General features: G+C 41.0%; 1 protein-coding gene across 1 annotated transcript in view; it reads left to right on the top strand.

Moving 5' to 3' along the window:
• Nucleotides 1–24,701, top strand: part of cdh13 (cadherin 13, H-cadherin (heart)) — a 279,370-nt gene that overhangs the window by 220,546 nt on the left and 34,123 nt on the right. Inside the window, exons 10-12 of the mRNA XM_052061852.1 lie at nucleotides 8,113–8,295; nucleotides 8,362–8,615; nucleotides 18,289–18,431. Of these exons, the coding sequence (XP_051917812.1) occupies nucleotides 8,113–8,295; nucleotides 8,362–8,615; nucleotides 18,289–18,431 (580 nt within the window). The remainder of the gene's footprint in view (nucleotides 1–8,112; nucleotides 8,296–8,361; nucleotides 8,616–18,288; nucleotides 18,432–24,701) is intronic.

Here is a 24,701-nt window from a genome sequence, read left to right as displayed (position 1 = left end):
GGGAGTTCAAAAGAAGAGAACAGTTTGCAAGGGGTGAGAGGTTCAGATGAGGGGAAAGGTACAGAGGAGCCCAGATGCTGGTGGATTCTGTTGATTTTTTCATTGAAAAAGAGGAGAAGTGCATTGCAGGTGTCACGAGAGTAAAAGTGAGGTGGTAGGGAGTCAGGAGGTTGAGTGATTCTGTTCCAAAGGGAAAAGAGAGTCTTAGTATTTCCAGCATTGGAGCAGATGAGTCCGGAGTAGTAATGTGATTTTGCTTGAGAGATGGAATCCTTGTAGAGGGATAGCTGAGCTGCATAGATGTCCTTGTGAGCAGTGAGGCCGGTTTTCCTATAAAGTCTCTCAAGCTGCCGGGTTTGGGATTTCAAGGAACGTAGATGAGGGGTGAACCAAGGGGCAGACCGAGTAAAAAGGACAGAGCGGGACTTGACAGGGGCGAGCGTGTTGAGGATGCTGGTGAGACCAGAGTTGTATTGGAAAACCAAATCATCAGGAGTGGAGTCAATGTCCGGAGTCAGGGTGGTCAGCCATGCAGTGAGAGAGTCAATGTTAATGTCTTTAATATTACGGTAAACAATGGTCCGGGGTGATTTGGCAGTTGAGAGCTGGAGTGTAATGTTGAATGAGATAAGGAAGTGGTCCGTTATTGGAAGTTCGTCAGCAGTACAGTTGGAGGGGGAAATACCAGAGCAGCAGATCAGATCCAGGGTGTGACCTTTGATGTGTGTGGGAAAATCTACAAATTGATCAAAACCAAGACTGTTAATTGAAGAAGTGAAGTCAATGGTGAGAGGAAGAGCAGTGTTGTCCATATGTATATTAAAATCTCCCAGGATTATTACATTTGGTGACAGAGAGGAGAGATGGGTGAGGACAGTAGACACTTCATTTAAAAAGTCGCGGTGGGGTTTGGGGGAGCGGTACACTGTGGCAATAATCGTGGGGATGGGTCCGGATATTTGACAGGCAATGCATTCAAAGGAGGAAAGTGGCGGGAGAGAAACCGAAAGTACTTTCCACTTCTCGCGGTATACTATCGCGAGACCTCCTCCGCGACCAGAATCGCGGGGCTTGGAAATGTAAACAAATCCCGGGGGAGTGGAATCGTTCAACTGTGAGAAGTCCCCGGGAGTTTGCCAGGTTTCATTCAAGCAGAGAATGTCAAGCTTACGGTCCGTGAGGATATCTTGAATGAGATTACCCTTCCCAGTAAGCGAACGGATGTTAAGTAGCCCGAAGTTGACGGCGGCAGTCTCGCTGCTGCGGGGGCCGTTAGCCGCCCTAGCCAAGCCGGCTAACGCACGATGGTCGATGGATCGGCCGGCGTTTCTGGATGGCCGACGGGAGGAAGACCAGAAGGAGACGATGGTGTTGGATCGGTTGAGGCAGAAGCCCCGACGAGACCCACGATGAATATATTTCCGGGAAGGAAAGCGAACGATGTCCGGGAGCCGGTGTAGAGCAGGAGGAGGGCCCAGCCATTGGAAGCGGAGCCGAAGGAGCTCGGCCAACGAGTACTGGAGCAGACCCTTGACAGGTCGATGGAGGAGCGACAGGTTGACAGGTAGGACGCTGAGACGCCGGGACGAAACAGTCGAAGATAGTTGAGAGTGCGAGACAGGCCTGAATGGGGGCTGGGTGGAATGACTGTGAGATGATGATCGTGATTCCATGCGAAACAGTAAAACAATCGAGCGTAAAAACACCGTAAAACACAAAAGTTTGTGGGAGAGCAGCGGCAGCCAAAAACGAGCCAGCGTTCACTCTACCCGGAAGTCCCAGGCAGTAAATCTGTTTTAGTCATTTTTTTATGTGGTGTGTTTGAAGATTATAATCTTGCTTTGAGTCTTGTTATATGCTCTGTCTTTATTTGTTGGTTGACCGTTTTTGTTCAAATATACCGGTTATGCCTGTAGCACTTTTTTGGGGTAACAAGTAACCTACTGCGTTACTATTTCTAGACATATACTTATGTTAGAAAATTTTACCTGATTGCACTAATTCCCAGGATGTTTTTGTTTGCTCTTTTCCTGAGAAAATATGTATAAAGTATTTTGTCTTTTCTTCCATCTTGGATAATTATAAAGTGTGGGGGGAGGGGGGGGGGATTAGACTGGTGTACCAGGGACCCAAGCGCAAGGGTGCCCTGTGCTTTTGTCAGGTTTTGAAAATATTTTCTTTTTCTTTTCTTTTTCCCTCATGCATCAGTTTTGAAAAATGAAGTCATAAATAAGATACACTTAGTTTTTTTATGTTAAGATTAATTAGAAAGGTTGTTTTAATCAAATTCAAAGTGTCTGACGGAGACTACTAATAGTCAATTTGTAACAATGCTCGAGCAACTCATTTGTAGCTGCACAGCCTTGGAGAGGACCTGATTTAGCTCTGGATCTGATACTTTTGTGAGAATGCCCTATGTACTAAGAGGTGTCAGATGGAAGATCTTCGAAAACAACTCAGTTGATGACATATGAAGATTTTAAGACAACCATTGGGTGTCAGGACCAACTTCCAGCTGGCAGGAGTAAAGTTCCAATCTACTTTTCGCAGAAGAGGCTACACCGTTAAATGCAAACCACTCATTAAAAGAAGTCCAGAGGCAAAGCTGAAACATTGTGGGACAACATTGTATGTACTGACGATCCAAGTTTTATCCTTAAACCAAAATGATGTAATATCTAATGCTTCAAAATAAGAAAGTATCTGCTCATGATCCCAAGCAAGCTTGTCTGTTAAACACAATGAACAGAATATCACGGCAAGGGCTTGCTCGGCTTCTTCCTGGACGCGCCTCTTCATTTCAGTGATAGAAAGAGCAGCATTGCCTCATAAGGCTATAGGTATATTGTTGTCAATTTAAAAAAAAGTTGCAAACAAACTCTTAGGAAGATTGGTTATCATGCAAAAAAGCCATGACCCAAAAAATTAATTGGGCAAAGAAGTTGAGAGTTTTAGGCAGGCCAAGTCTCTTTCCAGACACAGCGGCATAAAAAGGCATGTGCACCAAGTAAGGCTTTATTATTACATTCATGTAGATGAGTGGTAGGCATGTTTTGACTTATGTACAAATTCAGGTTCCCGTATTTTCTGCACTATGAGGCGCACCCAAAAGCATTTGGTTTTCTCAAAAGCCGTATAATCCGCCATATAATCAGATGTGGTTTATGTAGGGATAAATATTCAGCTTTCTTGGACATATTTTAAATGTTCTGTAAAGTGCTTTATTGAAGCTGCAGCGGTTTTAAGTATCTATATAAATAAAGCTGTATTGAATTGTATTGTATTCTCTGTAGGTTAGCTCCATCTAGTGGCTGCATAACGCAACGTCAGTCACTATTGTAGCGTCTATTCTATGTGTCTTATAATGTGGTGCGCCTTATATATGAAGACCGTTTTAAAATAGGTCATCAATGCGTCTTATACTCCGAAGTGCCTTGTAGTGCTGAAAATACAGTATGTTAAAAAACTGAGTCCCTGCTGTATTCATTTTTTTCCCCTCCAACTCCAATGTTTGTAGTCCACAGCAAAAACAGAGGAATTGACCTCGCTGTTACAATACTTTGGTTTTGGAATGTACTCCTTCAGCAAACATTGTGTTTCTCTCCCCTGGGCATTGCCTGGCTGAATTGTTTAAGTGCTTTAAACAAGCATTGGATACAAAAAGGAAAAGATAAAGACAAAATCAATGTTTGTCTCTCCCCAGACAAATGGATGGTTTTTAGTAGGGTGTAGCTTTAAGAAGGTAATCTGTGAAACAACAATACCGTAGGCTGACAAGAAATGCATTTATCTTGACTTCACTTAAGTAGAGTGTTTTGTGTTTCAAAGATTACACTGTAAGCTCTGCTGCTATAATGGTGCTGACATGCACACAGACACACATACAGATGATACAGAAGATACAGACACACATACTTTTGTGTGTGTGTGTGTCTGTATCTTTTCAAGTTCAGCTTGTACTCCTTATTGAATTTTATTGACAGAGTCCTTGGCTATTTAATTGATTGAATCCTATTGCCAAGTATTATCAGTTGGAAGCATTTTAATTGACAGTGTAAAATGGATTTTAACCGCTGTATGAAATTAGCGATGAAGGACACAAGTGTTTATTCTCTCTATATGATGAATAGAAAACAAGAAATGAAGGCTAGAATAGGGAATGCTGGTACAATCAAATCAACACCTGAACAGTTTGTAAAAAAAGTATTTTTTTATCTGTCAGTGGAGGAAATTACCAGGCTATCTTTCGGTGAATGTAGAAAAACAAGGTCAAAGACAAGGGGGGCACATAAGTACATGTTGGCGGTCCATCATTCGTTATTCACTTGCCACCCGTCTGTCATCCTCAGTCCGTCATTGTTTCAAGCAGAACTAAACTGTAATCGTCAGTCCATCACTCCGTTTTAACTGTGTTTCCGTCACTAAATTATAGTTCATCAACGCTATTTTAGTACCGTCTGCCAGTCCACACAAAAAATTTTGTTTCCACTTCCCCGTCGGTCTCTGAGATACTCTTCAACCCTCTTTGCCATGCTTTTGGATTTTTTAGAGATGTTAGCTTCTAATTATGGTCGCCTCGGGACCCCCCGGGGAGAGCTGGAAGAAGTAGCTAGGGAGAGGGAAGTCTGGGCTTCCCTGCTAAAGCTGTTGCCCCCGCGACCCGGCCCCGGATAAGCGGTAGAAGATGGATGGATGGATGGAAATACGATGAAATTTTATGACCTGGTTGACTTTAAAATCGCCCAATTAATGTACAAAGCACACAATAACCTGCTCTGCCAAAACATTCAGAAGTTTTTTAAAATTCGAGAAAGCAACTATGAATTAAGAGGTACCAACTTATTCAAAAAAACTCAAAACAAGAACAAACATCAAGCAAAGAAGTGTATCTAGCAAAGGTGTTAATCTGTGGAATAATCTCGAAACGGACCTAAAAATGAGTAAATCGCTTGCTGAGTTCAAAAACAAATTCAAAAAAATAGTACAAACAACCTACACCAATCAGAGTTAAAATGATAAATTCTAAACATTAAATATAATGATAAATCAGAACTAAGTTGATAAATAGAGAAAGGTATTGCAATATCCATTATGAATACAAGAGAAAATTGACACAAGAGTGCCAGGGTGAGGATGTATATAATCCCGATACAAACCAAAAGTTGTGAAAATATAACGGTTAAGGGTAAAGTATGAGCCTTAATGGAGACTTCTTCTTACTTTTTCGTTTCTGATTGATATAAAAATGATTTAGTAGATATAAACACATAACGGGGTAGGACTAGATAAGTTTTTTTACTTCATCCTACTCCCTTGAACATAATAACTGTGTTGAATGAAGACTGAGTTCTTTCTTTTACTTTTTTATCTACCTTATTTTCTGTCAAATTATTACTGTATATGTTTTATGTTCAATAAACAAACAAACCAAACAAACCAAGTCAATTTAGTAGCACAAGTTGACTTCCACGCTGTTTTAATTTCAACGCAATTTTTCTTTTTCATGGGGATTTATTTGTCTGTCACCATTGTAAAACCTTTGTCAACGCAAGACACAATTGGTGTCTCATTTTACCACGGTAATGACATACAATGTTTCGAGGTGACAAATTGCCTCAATGGTCGTTTGCCTCAACGTGTGCGAGCGTGGCAATTTAGAGCAGGTGGGATTCATCAACCCTACGTTACTGGTGTGCTCATATTTGATCAATACAGATTATTTTGTTTGTACTTTTGCGCACATTTCACTTGTGCAAACTAATTTAGAACCTGTTCTATGTGCTCTTTGATCAATGAGGTCCCTGATCTCTTCCCTACAAATATCTTTCCAACATGATCTTCTTCAATTCAGGAAGTACAGTTGTGTTGTCTTTTATTTTTTGTATGTTTTGTGGAATGTCCCCTGAAACATTGGTTCACTTATTTTTACACTTAAAAAACGTGTAACGATGTAACCAGATATATTATTTTTAACTATTTTTTAACTATTATTTTTAACTACTTTTAAAAGTTGACTTGGACTTCACTCTTTAATGGAAAAATGTACTGTTTGATTTCTTAAATAATGTGGGTTTTAAAAAAGTATTTGTTATAAATGTCGTATTTATTCTTTTAAAATTCCAGTTCGACAAATGCAAATGTAGCCACCCCAAACCGCTTTGCATAAGTTTTGAGACGGAAACCAAACATTACATTGGTGCCATTTAAAAATCCCAAAACAAGAATTTAAGACTGCCTCTTCTTTTTTCTTCTCCACTAGGTGTGTTAATAATGTTGTCTTTTTATTGTCTGTAAATTGTAATTTGATTGTTAATGACAGATGCATGGATTAATACATATCATACTGTGGTTAATTTTGTTCTCCACTGTCTGGCCAGTTGCCCGGGGGGAAAAAAGTTTTAAACACGCACTCACTTCTGACTCGAAGGAAACAAGAACGACACACTCTCGCTAGAAAAGTAGTGGAGTGAAAAGTGAAACATTGATCTGTGAAACTTGCTGGAGTTTATTTCATATGTTCTCCAAATATTGAAGTAAAGCACAATTCAAAGCAGGACACAAGTACCGGTAATATACTTTTTAATGTCAAACACCGGGTGAGATTTCTTTTTTTTTTTGGTTATTTAATGGTATTAAATCGACCAATGACCATGTGACTTTACTTTTCAGCTCGCTACAGTACTTTGGGATACTACTGTAAAAATAATGTAATTACTTATTTACAGAAAATACAACATACACAAAGGACATTAAAATTAAACAACCTGTTTGTATTATTTCTAGCCAGTTCCAGAGTGGAAATATTTGAATGAAACCGATCATCTATAGCCCTCTTCCTCAACTGCCGGACCGCGATCCACGACCGGACCGCCGACCTTTCTGTCCGGACCGCCGACCTCCTCGGTCCGGACCTCCTCTGTCCGCACCCTCGGCAAATTGTATAAAATAATTTATAAATTGATTTTTACGTTATACATTTTATATTTGTGGACTATAATCTGCGCATTACCGCGATCGCTTGTTAAAATTATCCGTTGTATTCTTTGCGTGCACTAACAGATGTAATGCAGAGGACCGCGGCAGCGCGACTTTGTGTGTATAATATTTGACTCACTCGAGAGTCGGGACCCTGCCTGAGCAGGGCATGTCGGCGATAACGATGCGCTGATTGGCTCCTCTGAACTTAAGGTGTGTCCATACATAAGCGTCAGCACGCATTCAAAATGGATGATTGTGTCAGGAAACAGACGCATGCGCGACGCCACATTGTGCTCACAGCTTCAGCACAGGAGAGCCGCACACAGACAATTAGACAAAACGAATCGCGGGAGGTTTCGATTGTGTGCAGTTCTGCTGCCGTCTACTTTGCAGCTGTTTAATAGCAGAACACCGAAACATGGTAAATGAACATCCCAATGGCGTCCTCAAATAATATTTGCATGCCTCAGACATTGCATTCACCTTTAGTGGAAGAACAGCACTGCACATTCCTGTGCTCCCTTGTGTCAGTATTTAAAATGGTTCTTAACTCCTCTTCTGATATATTTTTAAGTGATTTCAGAAGGGATGTGAAAAGGGGAATTGTACAAATGAAAATGATATTTTTGTTTTTATGTTTAGCATTTATTTTGGTAAAATTACTGTTTTGTTTTTGTTAAATTAATGGGAAAATTACAACTACTGTTTAACAAAGTTAAAATAGAAATAGCCCTTTTAGGGAAATAAGACATTTTTATTATTAAGCAGGCACAACTTAACAAAATAAAAGAGTTCCTGTGCCTCAACACAATACCCCTCATTATTTGCTGTGTACTGGCAAAGTGAATAATTGTTATTTTCATGCACCCCATTATTGGTTGGTTGTGAGGAGTGTTGATTTGTATAAGCTTAGCTTGACCATACTAAATGGGCATATTGCCCTGCTCCCCATGACTGTTGTGCATGGGACCGGACCTTGGTCTTTTTAAAAAAAAAAAAAGTGGACCGACAGCATTTCTAGTTGAGGACCACTGATCTATACATTTTTCTGTTTCTGCATTCAGGTAGATGAAAATACTTTGTTGTTGTTTTTATTTTTTTTTTGCTTATGTTCATTTTTGTCTGTCTCTCCAGTTTGAAGCGTATGTATACGAAGGCTCAACTGGTGTGGCCGTTAACTTGACAGTCGATGATAGAGATGACCCAGCGACCGGCGCATGGAGAGCTGTCTACTCCATCATAAATGGAGATCCCACACGGAGCTTCGGGATCCAGACCAACCCGGACAATAATGAGGGAATGCTTTCAGTTGTCAAGGTATGTCAATACTACATTTGTCTCTTACCATCTAAATGTCCTTGCTTTAACATTTCCTTTTTTCAGCCTCTCGATTATGAAGGCACAGCGTTCCACAAAGTCTTCATTAAAGTGGAGAATGAAGACCCTCTGATTTCCGGTGCCGGTTATGGCCCCAGCTCCACAGCGACTGTCCAAGTCAAAGTTTTAGACATGAATGAAGGACCCGTCTTTTTCCCTGACCCGCTGATTGTCACCAGGATGGAAAATATCCCAGTGGAAAGCTATATAGCCTCTCTCAATGCCACAGACCCGGATACATTAGAGCTTCAGAATGTTAGGTAAGGTACCGTATTTCAGTCAAAACGGAATCAGCAAAGCCATCATGCCTCTCTGTGCAGTCGCTTGCCATGACAGACTTTTAAGACCAATGGTTTCTTTGGCTTTCTGGCCTAACGTGATCCTCTTTTCATTACATTACATTTACAAATAGACTTAACTAAAAACAGGGGTATGATAATGACCAGAGGAAATAAAACCGCTGAATTATGACTTAACTGCTCAAATAATTGAGGTGAATTTGTGTGTCGTAAAACATAGACAGTGTCAGAATAAAGTCCGTGATAATGTGGTGCTGTTGAACCGGAGGTTGTGGACATCTCAAGATTTGTGTAGTGTCCATAAACGCCTGATAAAGTAGCAGCACCAGTTTAGTGATAGAGCAGCATTCATTTTTAATTGCCTCTGAGCAATTTGTCTTGTTTTGAATTCAAATTGTGCTGTAATAACAGCTCTTCCAATTCATGTTTTCTTTTTTCAATGTGCTCGGGTGATAGGGTGGAACATGTGAAGAATAGTAAACTGTCCTGTTCTGTACAGAGTTTTTTTTCTAATAATAAATATTCACTGCATTTTTCATACAGTAGCCGGGGGAGTTTCGTTACTCAACTACATATGGGATAGAAGACTATTAGGAGCACTGCACATTTGTAAAAGCACATTTTTCAAAATAATCAGACACAATATTATGAATGAGATTTTTCACATTTTTCATCAATAACAATGCGGCTTGGTCTAAGTAATGGGGGGCTGAAGTTAAAACCACATATAAAAGCGGGTTTGTGATCAGAGTAGTGAAGACCAGTTGAGCATTTCCATCTACCTCTTCGCCTGGAAGATGGGCTTTCATCCATTTCATGCACAGCCCTTCGGTGACCACTTACTCGAGAGCGGATCTTAAAATCGCCCTTCAAATTGGATGAATGAAAGAATGCAGAACAAGCACATCAGCGTCTAATGAAACAAATTGACGGAAAAGATGCTGTCCCCTCTATAGCATAAAATCATCTTAAATACTACACGTGACAGACCGCATTAGAATGACTTGAAAGTCTGTTTATGTACCTCGAGGTGCTTTTGTGTTTTGTTGCGCGGATGGCCTGATTTACGTGACATCAGACTTGCATAGATGGGGCGTAGATAATTACTTGCAATGATTGATGTTTGATTTATGTCTAATTTTTATCCACATTTTGGAGAGCCCTTATTCTGATCGGAGGATATTCAATCTCGTTTTCCTTTTTCTCTTTACACCACTATGATGGACTGTGAAAACAACCTGAATTGTGTCACTTCAGCCGCATGGCGTAAATCCACCCTGAGCCAGATCCCTGTTTAAGCATGTTGCAGGCTTGTTGGATGAGGATCAGCAGTGAGATCCCTTGGATTATAATGACAAGGGGAAGTCAAAAGCTAAACTTCCTGCTCCCGATTTACATCTAAAACTTCTAACTGCTGCTAGACACTCAGCAAATGTCAGTGGTGCGGTGTGATTGAAAAACAACATAGCAAAACATAATTTCCATATCAATCAAACTGGCTCCGAAAGGTTATGCATCCCGGCATATCTTTCATATTAAAACCACTCATCTGTGGAATGCATTTTTATCATTTCACTTATGAGCCACTTGCTTTTTTTAAATCTCTCCATTCATTGACATTTTACTTGTACCAGAGATTTTGCTATGCCAGAGCAGTTACCTGTATGTAGACAGTTTGAGGACGCTGAAAAAGACAGACACAGGGATCTTTGCAAAGGCAGGACGGGGGAGCGTGCACAGAATGAAACGACAACGCAGTGAAGTCAGTTTCTCTTTTAACTGTGATACTGTGTCTGCCTCTGTGCATAAATGTGCGGGTGTTTACTTGAATGTGTGTGTGTGTGTGTGTGTGTGTGTGTGTGTGTGTGTGTGTGTGTGTGTGTGCGCGTGTGTGTGCGTGTGTGCGTGTGTGCGTGTGCGCGCGTGCGCGCGTGTGTGCGTGTGCGCGTGCGCGTGTGCGCGTGTGCGCGTGTGTGCGTGTGTGTGTGTGTGTGCGTGTGCGCGCGCGTTGTTGGTGCGTGGGTGCCCTGGCATCTGCAGGTTAAATGCATTTGACACGGAACACAATCTGTCTGAGCCTTGGATCACAGTGGATGGCATTCAGAACCAAAGCACGCACATTTGGGATGTGCGTGTGTGGATTTTCCATATAAAGACTATCTGATTGAAATTAGCCCACACGTGCTTCTTCTCAGAGGTGACCCTATGCCTATAAGCTACCTCTGCCTATTATATTGCTTGCATGACAGTCGGATAGGTAGCCTATTCTCAGAAATGACAAATGTTGAATGTTCAAAGTGAAATTATTTGGATGCATTTACAGAACAGAGTACAGACGCTCCCCGACTTACGAACATCCGAGTTACGAACAACGGTACATACAAACATTTTTACGGGTATGTCGAAAAAGAAAAGAAAAAGTTAGATTTTGTACTGCGCGTCGTTTTCCGAGTACAGATACTGTAGTGCTTCTTTCCGCCCTTTTGTACGGTTAATTGTAATTTGTAATTTGTAATGTTAGTTTGTAAGGATTTCAAATCAATGCAGGTTACTCATACAAACCTTAAACATACTTATATAAACAATAAACATACTCATATAAGCCTTAAACATACATTCCATCCAAAATATAGCACTGAAGCAACGTACGAACGAATTCACTTTCACGAACGATCGTTCGGAACGTATCTCGTTCGTAAGGTGGGGAGCATCTGTACATTGGTATGCAAATGACCTGTTATTCCATTGATGTCATAAAAGATCATAGAAACTCTCTCTCTCCCTCTCTCTTGAAGTTGCATTGTACTGTGTTGTATTTTATAATGACTGGTTTCCAGAGGTTTTTCCTGTTTGAGCCATGTAAATTTAATGAAGAAAAAACGTGGTGCCCCTTGTGGTGGTTGAGTACACTGCAGGTGGTAAACTCCAGCCGAGTATATGCTGTCAATGCATACAGAGTTCCATTTGTTGCTCCACCACATGCGAGCAGTATTATGGCATGATCCTTTAAGACATCGGGCAATATACACAATCATCAATCTTATTTGAACCCAAAAAGGGGAAACCAAACCATAACAATTTCGCTTCACTCATCCTCCCAAAGAAACCCAAGTGATTTTACTTTTCTCCGGTTTTCACTTTCTTGCTCTCACAAACTCAAAATGACATCAAAATCAAATATTTTAATTTTAATCATGTTTAGAATGGAGGCCAAACTATTAGGTTTTGCAGGGATTTGTCATCTCTCAAGTGAGAAACATTTGGGCAAATTTAATTGCTTTAGCCAAAGGGCAGCAGATTGGTTCTAGGAGAGTAAATCAGGTGGCAATGATGTCAACGTCATGTTTCGGTCTGGTTACGTTTGGTTTTGGTTCCTCATGTGCCCTTTTTTTCGCCACCTGTTCTCGTTATCAGTGTTCCTTGTGTGTAACCAATTAGCTCCCTCAACCCCTTGTGTCTTGTCCAGGTGTTTCTCATTGTCTTGTCACTTTGCTTGTATTTAGTTCCCTGAGTTTCTGTCAGTCTTTGTCCCTATGAAGAAGGGAATTCATAATTAGGTGTGTGATCAAGAAAGATTTGCTGCTAATTGCTGTGCTATTTTCAGAGATTAGTTGCCCGAACTGAAGTTAAGGGCATAATTTGAAAAGACTGTAGAAACATCGGAAGTACTCTGCAACAAAAAGGCAATTTCTATTTTCTTTTCCTCATATGTCTTAATTATCATGGCATGGTTGCTGTTTTTTCTGCTGTAAGCATGATAGATCATACATTTGTAATTACAGTATTTATTATAATCAAGAACGTCTAACAGTAACAGTGAGGTGACCCTCCCACCAAAAAAATTAATATATAAATTCATGAATGAAATATATTTCTTTGTATGACACTGTACTCAACACATTCTTATATTTTGGTGAAATTGTACTATTGATATTTAATATAATACAACATTGACCTCGTTTGAACTCTTCATTTATCCTGGTAACCCACTTGTGGTTTCTTTCAACTCGAACGTTGTTTTTCTAACCTTGCTTTGAAAAATGAGAACATCTCAAGAATCCAGGTCATACATTATTCAGCAGCTCCCTGTCTGCTTTCACTTGTCACTGTGGCCATATGCAAGGTAAAAGACATTGGACTTAAAAGAACACAGCAGTGGAACCTTCGATGTCGGGCTTGAGGACTCTCAGGTAGCGTTGAAGAACTGTGGGTGAGGTAAGAAAAGAGGAAAGGCACTGACTCATTGCAAGGACAAAGCTTGTTGTGTGATACATCAACAATATAAATAGCTGACCATGGTCAGGCAGTATCTTCACTGTTCTGTCTCCAAACTGAACGAAAGTTAGGGAGTTATTGCATATGTATGAAAGATGTCATGGGCTAAGTTTTGAACTAAAGGGGATGTGACCTTTTGTTGCAAGAATGAACTCAGCAGGGGGAAGGGGAAGAGGGGAAAGTTGGGGTAATTCTAAGGGCCCATGTCTAACCAACGGCCAGAGGAAATAGTATTTTCAATTGACAACACTGATAGGATGAAGCATGAAGTGAGATTTTCATTTATTTATTTAGTTATTACGGGGGGAGAGGGGGGCAAACAGAAGAAAGAAGGTTGAAAATTGGATCTTACTTGACTTTATTGCACATTATTTGGTAACCTTTTTTTATATTGCATTTCACAAATTCGAATATTAAAAAAAATCCTCATCTCACCCCTCGGGTGGTGTCTGTCCCTCATTCAGCTCGGGTCCTCTACCAGAGGCCTGGAAGCTTGAGGGTTCTGCGCAGTATCCTTACTGTTCCCAGCACTGCACATGTCTGGACTGAGATGTCCGATGTTGTTCCCGGAAACTGTTGCAACCACTCATCTAGTTTGGAGGTCACTGCCCCGAGTACTCTGACCACCACAGGCACGACTGTCACCTTTACCTTCCAGGCTCTCTCCAGCTCCTCTCTGAGCCCTTGGTATTTCTCGAGTTTCTCATGTTCCTTCTTTCTGATGTTTCCATCACTTGGGACCGCTACATCCACTACACCGGCTTTCCTTTGCCCTTTATCTATGATCACGATATGTGGTTGGTTCGCCATTACCATCCTGTCAGTCTGGATCTGGTAGTCCCACATGATCTTCGCTCTGTCATTCTCCACCACCTTCGGAGGTGTTTCCCATTTTGACCTTGGGGTTTCCAGTCCATACTCCGCACAGATGTTTCGGTAGACTATGCCAGCCATCTGGTTATGACGTTCCATGTAGGCTTTCCCTGCCATCATCTTACACCCTGCAGTTATGTGTTGGATCGTCTCAGGAGCCTCTTTGCACAACCTACACCTTGGGTCTTGTCTGGTGTGGTATATCTGGGCCTCAATGGCTCTGGTGCTCAGGGCGTGCTCCTGAGCAGCCAGGATGAGTGCCTCTGTACTGTCCTTTAGGCCAGCCCTCTCTAGCCACTGATAGGACTTCTTGAGATCGGCCACTTCAGTTATGGTCCGGTGGTACATCACTTGTAGGGGCTTGTCCTCCCATGATGGTCCATCTTCCAGCGCCTCATCCTCTGTTCCCCATTGTCTGAAACATTCTCTGAGTACATCATCCGTTGGAGCCTTCTTCTTGATGTATTCATGGAGCTTGGATGTTTCAACCTGGACAGTGGCTCTTACACTCTCTAGTCACCGGCCTCCTTCCTTTCGGCTTGCGTACAGTCTCAGGGTACTGAAATTGGGATGGAACCCTCAATGCATGGTTAGGAGCTTTCGGGTCTTAACGTCCGTGGTCTGAATCTCTTCCTTTGGCCACCTTATTATTCCTGCAGGGTATCTGATCACTGGCAGGGCATAGCTGTTTATTGCCCGGGTCTTATTCTTGAGTCCATTGAGCTGGCTTCTTAGGACTTGCCTCACTCGCTGGAGGTATTTGGCCGTAGCCGCTTTCCTTGTTGCCAGTTCGAGGTTGCCATTGGCTTGTGGTATACCGAGGTACTTGTAGCTGTCCTCAATGTCTGCTATTGTTCCTTCAGGGATTGAGACCCCTTCAGTGCGGACAACCTTTCCTTTCTTAGTCACTATCCAACTACATTTCTCAAGCCCGAATAACATCCCGATGTCGCTGCTGTAGATCCTGGTTGTGTGGATCAGGGAGTCTATGTCCCTTTCGCTCTTAGCATACAGCTTTATGTCATCCATGTAGTGGAGGTGACTGATCGTAGCTCCATTTCTGAGGTGGTATCCATAGCCTGTCTTGGTGATTACTTGGCTTAGGGAGTTCAGTCCTATGCAGAACAGCAGTGGGGAGAGTGCATCACCTTGGTATATGCCACATTTGATGGACACTTGGGTAAGTGGCTTGCCATTGGCTTCAAGTGTGGTTTTCCACATCCTCATCGAGTTTGCAACGAAGGCTCTTAGGGTCCTGTTCACCTTATACAACTCCAAGCATTCAGTGATCCATGTATGTGGCATCGAGTCATAGGCTTTGTTGTAATCAATCCAGGCTGTGCACAGGTTGTCAGGACTTGCAGTCTTGTGCGACTGTTCTGTCAACCAGGAGCTGATGTTTGGCTCCTCTGGTTTCTCTACCAATGCCCTTCTGCGCTTCGCTCATGTATTGATCCATGTGTCCACTTATCTTAGCCGCAATGATGCCTGACATGAGCTTCCATGTTGTGGAGAGACAGGTTATTGGCCGTATTGTATAGTATAGTATAGTATGGTATAGTTGGGTGGGACTGCACCCTTCAAGGGATCCTTCATGATCAGGATCGTTTGCCCTTCGGTTAGCCATTCTGGGTGAGTCCATTCCCTCAGCAGTTGGTTCATTTGTACTGCTAGGCGCTCATGGAGTGCTGTGAGTTTCTTTAGCCAGTAGGTGTAGACCATGTCCGGGCCTGGTGCTGTCCAGTTCTTCATATCTGAGATATATATATACAAATCCATCCATTTTCCGAACCGCTTGATCCTCACTAGGGTCGCGGGGAGTGCTGGAGCCTATCCCAGCCGTCTTCGGACAGTAGGCGGGGGACACCCCGAATCAGTTGCCAGCCAATCGCAGGGCACACATAGACGAACAACCATCCACACCCACTCTCACACCTAGGAACAATTTAGAGCGTCCAATCAGCCTGCCATGCATGTTTTTGGAATGTGGGAGGAAACCGGAGCACCCGGAGAAAACCCACGCAAGCCCTGGGAGAACATGCAAACTTCACACAGGGAGGCCGGAGCTGGAATCGAACCCGGTACCTCTGCACTGTGAAGCCGACGTGCTAACCACTGGGCTACCGGGCCGCACTAATATATATATATATATATATATATATATATATATATATATATATATATATATATAGTGCGGCCCGAAAACAGCCGGGATAGGCTGTAGCACCCACCGCAGCCCTTGTGAGGATAAAGCGGATCGGAAAACGATTGAATGATATATATATGTATACATGTATATGTGTGTGTGTGTGTGTATGTATATATATACTACCCCCCCCCCCCGCCCACACACACACACACACACACACACACACACAAATGATTGGAAGCCGCACAGCAAGACACACGCTACGAAATGAAGACAAAAGATTGTTCATCAGTTTGTCAGTGTTAGCAGACCGAAAACCAGCAGACTCCGCATTTACCAGGCAGAATAAATCGAGTATCTTGTCCACTCAAAACACCCCTTGGTTACAACTAAAATTATTTTAGTTGACATTATAAAGTGTATTTATTATTACTAATTGGTCCACTTCTGACTAGTTCACCGTTTGTTTGTTATTTAATTCTATATTTTGCTGCAACAAAACATAACACTGTTTGAAAGGAATGAAAAAAAGATCAGTTCATAAAAGAACACAATGGTCCGTGACACAAAAAAAGTTTGGGCACCACCGCTTTAAGGCATAAATCACGATGCCTTAGCTCATAGATGCTGTTGCACTGAACCAGTTTTGCACACTCAACTTATTTGTGTACATACTGTACATACATACATACGACTTCAATGTAAGTTGACCACATCTGTAAATCTTGGACACTTTACCTTATTGGGATCTGTGCCATTAATCAACATTCCAATCACTTGTGTGGGACTGGAATGTGTGAATGATTCTAATGGTCGCAGACAGACGTCTTTATATATGCAAGTGGTTTGTCAAAGTGACTACATGTCTGCATATGACGCATTGTCATCAAAAATACATGATGGTGGAAACTTGATGTTACCTCAATTGTGTGTATTTTTTTCCAAAGGTAGTGAATAAATTAATGCTGAAAGATGCTCTCACAGACGAAATTGGAAGACATTTGTGAATGTCAGCCATCCATCTTGATCACTCAAATGTATCACTTTCTTCGCTGGGATAAACAGCACTGAACGCAGAGCAATCAATTAAAATCAAACTGCTTTGTATTCCAAACAAGATGCTCTTAGCATACAGATCGTGTAACAACTGAAAATGGTACTGTGAGAAAATATAAATAGCAAGAATGAGAAGTAAAGAAAGTCTTTTAAATGGACCACTGAACATGGTTGCTTCTGATCCAGCCAACTTTGTCGAATAATTACAAGCAAAGAGTTGGCTCAAAACCTTTTTGGTGCAACACTAAACTAGACCTGGGTAAAGCTGCTCCTAAGGTAGCACTATCGAAACAGATTTCACATTACGGGGCAAAGAAAGAGAATAAAATGTGTTTTCATTGCAACCTACCTCATTCTTAGTATGAAGCCTCCTTGTCTTCACTTCCTTCTTGATCCCTCTCATCATCACTCTCCCTGCTTCGCCTCCATCTCTTATCCCTCCCTCACGCTTTGCCTGCTGTGAATTTAGATGAAGTGCACAGTGGTTGTGGCCCAACGCAAGTCAGCAAAACCCCTGTCCTTATAACATGCGCTTGCATACACGCTGCAGCGCTCCGATAGAAACGGTTTATTAGCATCGGCTGTGGGCCATCTCTCTCTTCCCGCACTCACGATTCTGAACGTTTCCAATCATGGCAATATTTTGCTCTCAGGAGGGAAAGTGTATACAGTAGTTATGCAAACATAATTATACTATACAGACAAAAGTATTGAGATACCTGCCCTTTGCAGTCAGAGGAAGCGAAAAAGCAATATCACTCTTTTGGAAAGACTTTCTGTTTCTGATTTTGGAGTTTGTCAGACAGAAAATGTTTCAAAGACTGTTTTCACTGCCACCTGGAGTACTAGATGCCCTTTATGGCCAGATATTTCAAGTGACTACCGGTAGTTGCATGAAATGCAGTATACCACTCCACAACCAATGAACTGCACAACCGATTAAAACCACGATGAGAGTAATTGAACATTAAAAATATGCTTGGTTACTGGCATGATTGTTTTTTTTTTCAGAGTCAATTTCAATTCGGTTCAACTCATTTTGTGTTTAAACAGGAAGTACATAACTATGTGTGGGACATTGAGCTGCATTCCTGAAATCCTCCACTCTGGCAAAATGTTCTCTATCCATTCACTGAAACATTGAATCTATTGATGAGATCATAAGCTTATAACTCAAAGATGAGAGGAATTCTTGTGCTTAATCTGCTTAATAGCAGTTGTTTTCATGAAATGCACTGTTATTTTGGGGTTCATAATAAGTTTTCAACTGTGTTTTCCAAGATATGCCATTCTACGAGATCCTGCAGGCTGGCTGACTGTGAACCAACTGCGAGGAACTGTCAACACATTGGCCTCTCTGGACCGTGAATCTCCTTATGTTCATGACAATAAATACACCGCTGCCTTCATTGCCATCGACAACGGTAAGACAAAACTGAAATGATCCGAGTCAGTATAATGTCTTCTACTGCATGTTCTTAATATTCTTGTAAAGAATCTCAATAATTTGACATGCTGTAGAATGGAATGAGGCATGGGAAGTACTGTATGTCATCGCAAATGGAATGAATTATGTCCAATCAAATTATTTGGTGGGAACCTGTATTTGCTGTGTAAGTATTATTAACGGGACGATGGTAAGGCTTTAAGTCGCCGCTCTGCTTCTGTAGCAGCATTTGGTCACTTGTTGGCAGTGCCAGGGAGCAGTTTTTTTAATCTCTCCGAAAGGCATACTGTATGTCAGGAAAGCTTTCAAAGTCCATCACCTCTCCTCCATCTTTTTGAATCTTTTTCCATATGTGGCCTGAACTCTCATCTGCTCTCCTGTTCTTGCCGAGATGCTGACAGACCCATTAGTGAAGCTGAGGGATTCTATTAGAAGGCGGCAAAATAGAGCTGGTGTGTTGGCGTGTTTGGCAGGTGTGAAAAGATGAACACTGAAAGATGAGTGAGGTGTAGGAAGAAGGATACGTAGGTACAGGAAGATTAGGACCCAATAGCAGCCACATTTTGATGGTTCTCTTTCCAGAGAAGAAAAGAAAGAAGACAAATATATTTGACTCCCTGATACCCTGCTTAAATGTAACATACACATGCAGTAATCCCTCACTATTCCGCGTTTCGTTTATCATGCGTTTAGTACATCGCAGATTTTTTCAAACATATTTGTAAAAAAATTAATAAAATTTAAATCCGCTAAAAGTCCGCAAACAGTCCGCGAGAAGCAGCGAAAGTCAGCAAAACAGCGAGTCAGATAGAGCAACATTTACTACATGTACTGTAAATGTTTACTGTATTTTGTTATTCATACACTAACCTAACCTAACTGATACATGTTTAATTAAATCTATTAGTAGACTGCAGTAAGTAATGTTAATTACTACAAAATTTACTTCTACATGCATCTATACCATTAAATTTGGCTTTGTGAATATTTTTTATACTCATACACATGAACATGTACCTATACAGGGGAAGTATATACCTATACTTCGCGGATTTTCGCTTATCGCAGGTGGTTTTAACTGTGATAAATGAGGGATTACTGCATACTATTTTTTTGTGCTCTACAGGTCGACACTTAAATATCAGTACTTCTCTTACTTGGTCTTGGTGCGCTAAAATCGATTCTCAAGTATAATGTTGCAGTGTGCTCATCATATGTGTACAGTACAGTAGACAACCCACCTTATATAACTCTTTCGTTTATAGTGGGTTGGCTCTGTTGCTACATCAATGAAACGTCTGAGAAGGTAACGAGAGGCCCCTTCCTCTGATGTTTTTCTTGTGCTTCACTCTCTAGGCATTAACGATAGATTTACAAGATTTGCCTTTGTGTAACAGTTGGATTAAGCGTGGGTGAACTGGTCATGTCTGGAGAAATGCCAAATGTAATGTTGTTTACGTGTGGGATCAACAAACAGAGTCTTTGCACTATGCATGCACGAAAGAATACAGTATAAGTTTGTGAGATTTGTATGATAAAGCGACTTCAAAAGCCCGACACTTTGGATGCTACACTGAAATTTTAGGAATAATGAATGAACATTAGTGATACTGCAGCAGCAGTATTCACTGTATTTTTACATTAACCACAAATATTGGTTTACGGCACCGCAAGAGGCGCATGGGTGTAAACAACACGCAAGAGACATATAGTTTAGCAGAGAACCAAGTGGAAAAAGAGTCAAAAGATACGGTGCCAAAAAGAGAGACCCATAATTCCCTTTGTTTGGTGTTTAAAACTCAGACACTGACCCCAAAATGGAAATCTGAAGTGTGTCGTGACTATTGACTCAAACACTGATCTTTTCACTTCATCTTTTGTTGCACTTATATTGAAAAACCAGGCCAGTGAGTGCATCCACAATGATAATTTTACAGTTTACCAGCAGCGAGTCCCAGGGACTCGCTGATCAGGAAAGTATGAGTGCCATTATGGATTCAAAATTTCGAATTCTGAAAGGGGTCTACTTATTCAATTGCATATAATAATAACACAAACAACAACATATACATACAATTATCAACAAATGCTACAAAAATGTAAATAATTCAGTAGCAGGCCTGAGGACTTCAGAAATTCATGGTAACCGTTTTTCGGTTCCGTTGGATTACCCAATGGGAAACCACGATAACTAATGTTGGGTTCCGTACACGTTCATCATGGGAACCCATTTTTCTATTTTGACTGATATTCACAATCAAGAATTCTGACACTCAAAAGTATAATGTTTCAAGAGTAAATGTTTGAAAACGATGCATTAACAATGAACATTACATCAGCAGCTGTGTACTCCAGGTTTATTCAAAAAAATAAATGGATGTAAACTGGTGTACTCATGTGGCATCATCAGATTATTTTTTCCAATCTCACACTGCAAAGATGAATTGACTGGTAATCATTAATACAGGTAAGTATTGATGTGGCTTGACATCCTCTTCCCAAGACGCTGCATGCGTAATCTATGATCAATTTGACGAAAGAATTTAACACGTCATCATGAGTTCTACCAACAGTTAACATTAGCATTACTACACCTTGTGACGAACGTTTTATTCATAAAGTTACCATGCTACAACCAGTAAATTATAGAATAACCAATACTGTTTCATAATATTTTTCATAACGATTAGCCTAAAAATCTAATGACCAACTTGCCTCGTAATCGTGCCTCTCGTGTTATCTCGTGTTCTGTGCATACATCCCAGGTGAGTTTAGTGAGACGACCTTTGGACAATTCATACGAAAAATCAGACAGGCATTCCCATTTCTTAAATGTCGTAATGAGTAGATCTTTGAGTTTTTATCGCCGCCATCTCAAACTTTCATCCGCGCAATTCCTCAATTTGCGGACTAAAATAGCAACCCGCATGCGCATAACGTTATCTGTTGCACCACCCCCCAGTCGTGCCTGTGGTGTGTCCCGTGGGAAAATTATGCGTCTAGGACGCAGAGGTAACGAGATGGCTGCATCCAGACATGTCATGAGGAACTGTACAGAGAGCCTGAGATTAAAACAAGCACTAATATTGAAGCCGTGAAATGAAGAAAAAAAAAGTCACAGTATTTACAGTACAAATTTAGAAGATGTATGTGATCTGAAATTCAAATTAAGAACTGTCCTCTCCATTTTTTCTCTTGGCAACTCTAATTAATAAGACAATAATGGGTGTCAGTTAAATGTATTGTTTTAAAATTGACGACCGCATGGAGGATCTCGGGGCACATTAGGCAGAAAACGATATTCATAAAAAAAAGGTTCATTCGGTGCATAGTTACCCCTTGCCCGAATTATTGCTTTAAATTGTGGCCTGGGAGAGGCTGATTGCTTCGGAGTTGTGTGCCGTCATTAAAGCCAGCTCACTGGAACTGGACCTATAACACAAGGAAGTGAACACAAGGGAAAACGGTCCTCAATTACCCGAGCTAGTGCTACCACATTGACTTGAGGTAACGATTTGGAGGAGTGATTGAAACACAATAGGAAGGGAAATTCCGCATGACTGCATGCAGGTAATGTGGATGACTATAAACCTGAAACATTAGATTAATACAATGACATGGCAGCGTGACTTGTGAGTTTTTTGAGGATAGAGGATGATAGTAGGATAAAATGTAATTAATCCAAATAATCGTGATTCCCGACCTTGAAGAGAGATTCATCCTTTTTCGAAACACAAAATTGCATCCCACTGAAAATGGGTTTAAAAATTGTTTGGGGGGCAACTTTAGCCCCCTAAAGCAACATTGCCCCTTTCTCCACCTCCCTGCCATTCGTTAGACCCCAAAGAAAGTGTCTGTGGGGAAATGGAGAAACTTGAGACACTATTAAATGTTGCTTACTGGTCCTTTGACAGCATGACGCCAGGTCAACTGTCAAAGCCCCCCTGTGGAAACACACAGTGAATAATGGGAAAAAATGAGTTCCATACCTCCAGAGGAGGTGAAGAAAACAGACATACAGTGAAGCAATGAAAAGTTATGTGAGGTAGAAACTGGAGAGGAGTTGAGAGGTCATGACAATGTAATGTCAAAGTCAGGGGTCATCTCAGCTGGAGACTTTCCCTCAAAGAGTGCGATGTCTGTTGGTTTTACAGCTGCGTGCACAGTAGGAGTAGGCCAAATATGTCTTTAAATAGACATGTTTTGCGCTCTCTTTGTAAAATTGTTCAAATGTAGAATTGTATTGTACATGTTTTGGATGAATTGCACAATGCTGATTTTTCACCCACCATATGTACATTGCATACACTCTCTGTCGTGTAATAAGTGTTCGTTTTTGCGTTAATTGATTACAAATCTGTCGTCTACTTTGCGCCGAGAAGACCTGCGGAGCCACATTATCGTAAAAGTGCTTGCAGTGAGCTTGATGGGCTTTTGATAGAAACTCTGAACAGAAGTTGCAGTTTTCTAACACTCTGGCAAATTCTCTCAAACTTTGTATGTGCTTCCCTCTTGGAAATACAGCTCTTCCTTCTTTGTACCACCCACTGTCTTCAATTGAGTGCTTTGTATTCAAGGTCTGTGTGTTTGGGTAGAAGATTACAGTACACTGACAATAAGACTGTGTTCATTTCAGTTTCCACTGACTTGGTCATGGTATGAGCAGCACTGCCCTATTTTCTCTAGTGTGGTGTAGTCCAATGTTTCTGCTTCTGATTCAAATATTGAACCGGCTCCCGGTGTGTGCCATTTGTCACTGGAAGACAAACATATTATCCAAGCTGGGGTTGACAGCAAATGTGGTTTCACACATGTGCACACAGAATTTTTTTGGGGCCTAGTTTGACTGCCACCAAACCTGCCATTAGACTGTAAAAAGTCCCTGCAAAGAAAGACCCAAGTAGTGTTTGCTTTGAACATGTGGGTGCAGGTGGACCGGTTATATTTGACAGGTGATTGAAATTGTATTTTTCACTCTATTCTTCACTCTTATTAATTAGGAATAGACGGTTTAAGTAGTTTTAAACTTGATTAATTTCACTGATTACAGACGAAGTAAACACCATTTTGTTTTTCAAGGTGACAAAGTGATGCCTGAATGATATGAACCGGCTGCCACCAGCCACATTAACTAATGCAACTAATGGCATACAATTTGAGAGTTACATCCTAAAAGATAACAAACTATTATAAAATTCTATAAAACATCCGATGACAGCATTGGTGATACAGCATCTATAACAAATACCGTACGCACACATAATTAAAATGATTGATTCATGCGTCCTTGTTGTGAACTATGTTCAGTGACACAAAATACTGACGGCATTAGAATGACTTACAGGTCACTGATTTGTCATTCCTCATAAATCCGCCCATCCATGAGGTTTGTGCCAAAAGTTGCAATCAAAAAGTCGGGCTGCTGAAATGACAAAGTCGTTTCACAATCAATCAGGCAGTGGAAAGGAGAAAGCTGTCTTCGAAAACAAAACTCTATTTGTGAGAAAGAAAAAGAACTGCAACAAATGTGACACAAATATGTTTATTGTCAGTAATAAATTGAACTTTTAAGGCGAATTGTTTTGCTTGAGTTGGATTGTACTGGATCGCTCAGTCTTTTTCTTTTTTTTCTTTTTTTGTTTTTTCGGTTTTGCTTGGTACTTTTTGGGCACAAATCTGATTCCACAGGTTTGTGTCAATCATACCCTGGTTCAACTTTAATTTCAACATTCTGTAAAAACGCACTTGAGAATCCCAAACACGTTTTGGGAAATGTGTTTGAGTTCAATAACACCAACTGTGAACCTTTGTCCATGATACAAAATGGTATGTTCTGCACACAACGCTGCTCATCACCAGAAGAACTCCATGCGTACCATGAAGCATGGTGATGTCAGCATCTTCTTGGCTGTTATTCTTCAAGTGGGTCCAGGTCAAGAGGGATTACAAACAGTTCCAAATACCAGTTCGCACAAAAGACATAACAGTTACTTTAAATGGGTGCAGATATGTGCTGACTTCTGTTGACACAAGTTTGAGTGTGATTGGTTATTTCTGAGTACAGCCACATACTCACTTACGGGAGGGTGTGCACACGTGCGCAACCACATTGTATCAGTTGTATATTTTGTATAGTTTATTTTCCCATTATTTATTTATTTCAATTTATATGGACAGGTAAAGAGCACAAATGATGAAAAAATTGACATGATGTGTTTTGGTGTCATAAAAAATGTCAATTGAAGAA

Source organism: Hippocampus zosterae, chromosome 3 (genome assembly GCF_025434085.1).
Source record: "Hippocampus zosterae strain Florida chromosome 3, ASM2543408v3, whole genome shotgun sequence".
Taxonomy (NCBI): Eukaryota; Metazoa; Chordata; class Actinopteri; order Syngnathiformes; family Syngnathidae; genus Hippocampus; species Hippocampus zosterae.
The sequence above is the reverse complement of the archived record's forward strand: the minus strand, read 5'-3'. Positions and strand labels throughout refer to the sequence as shown.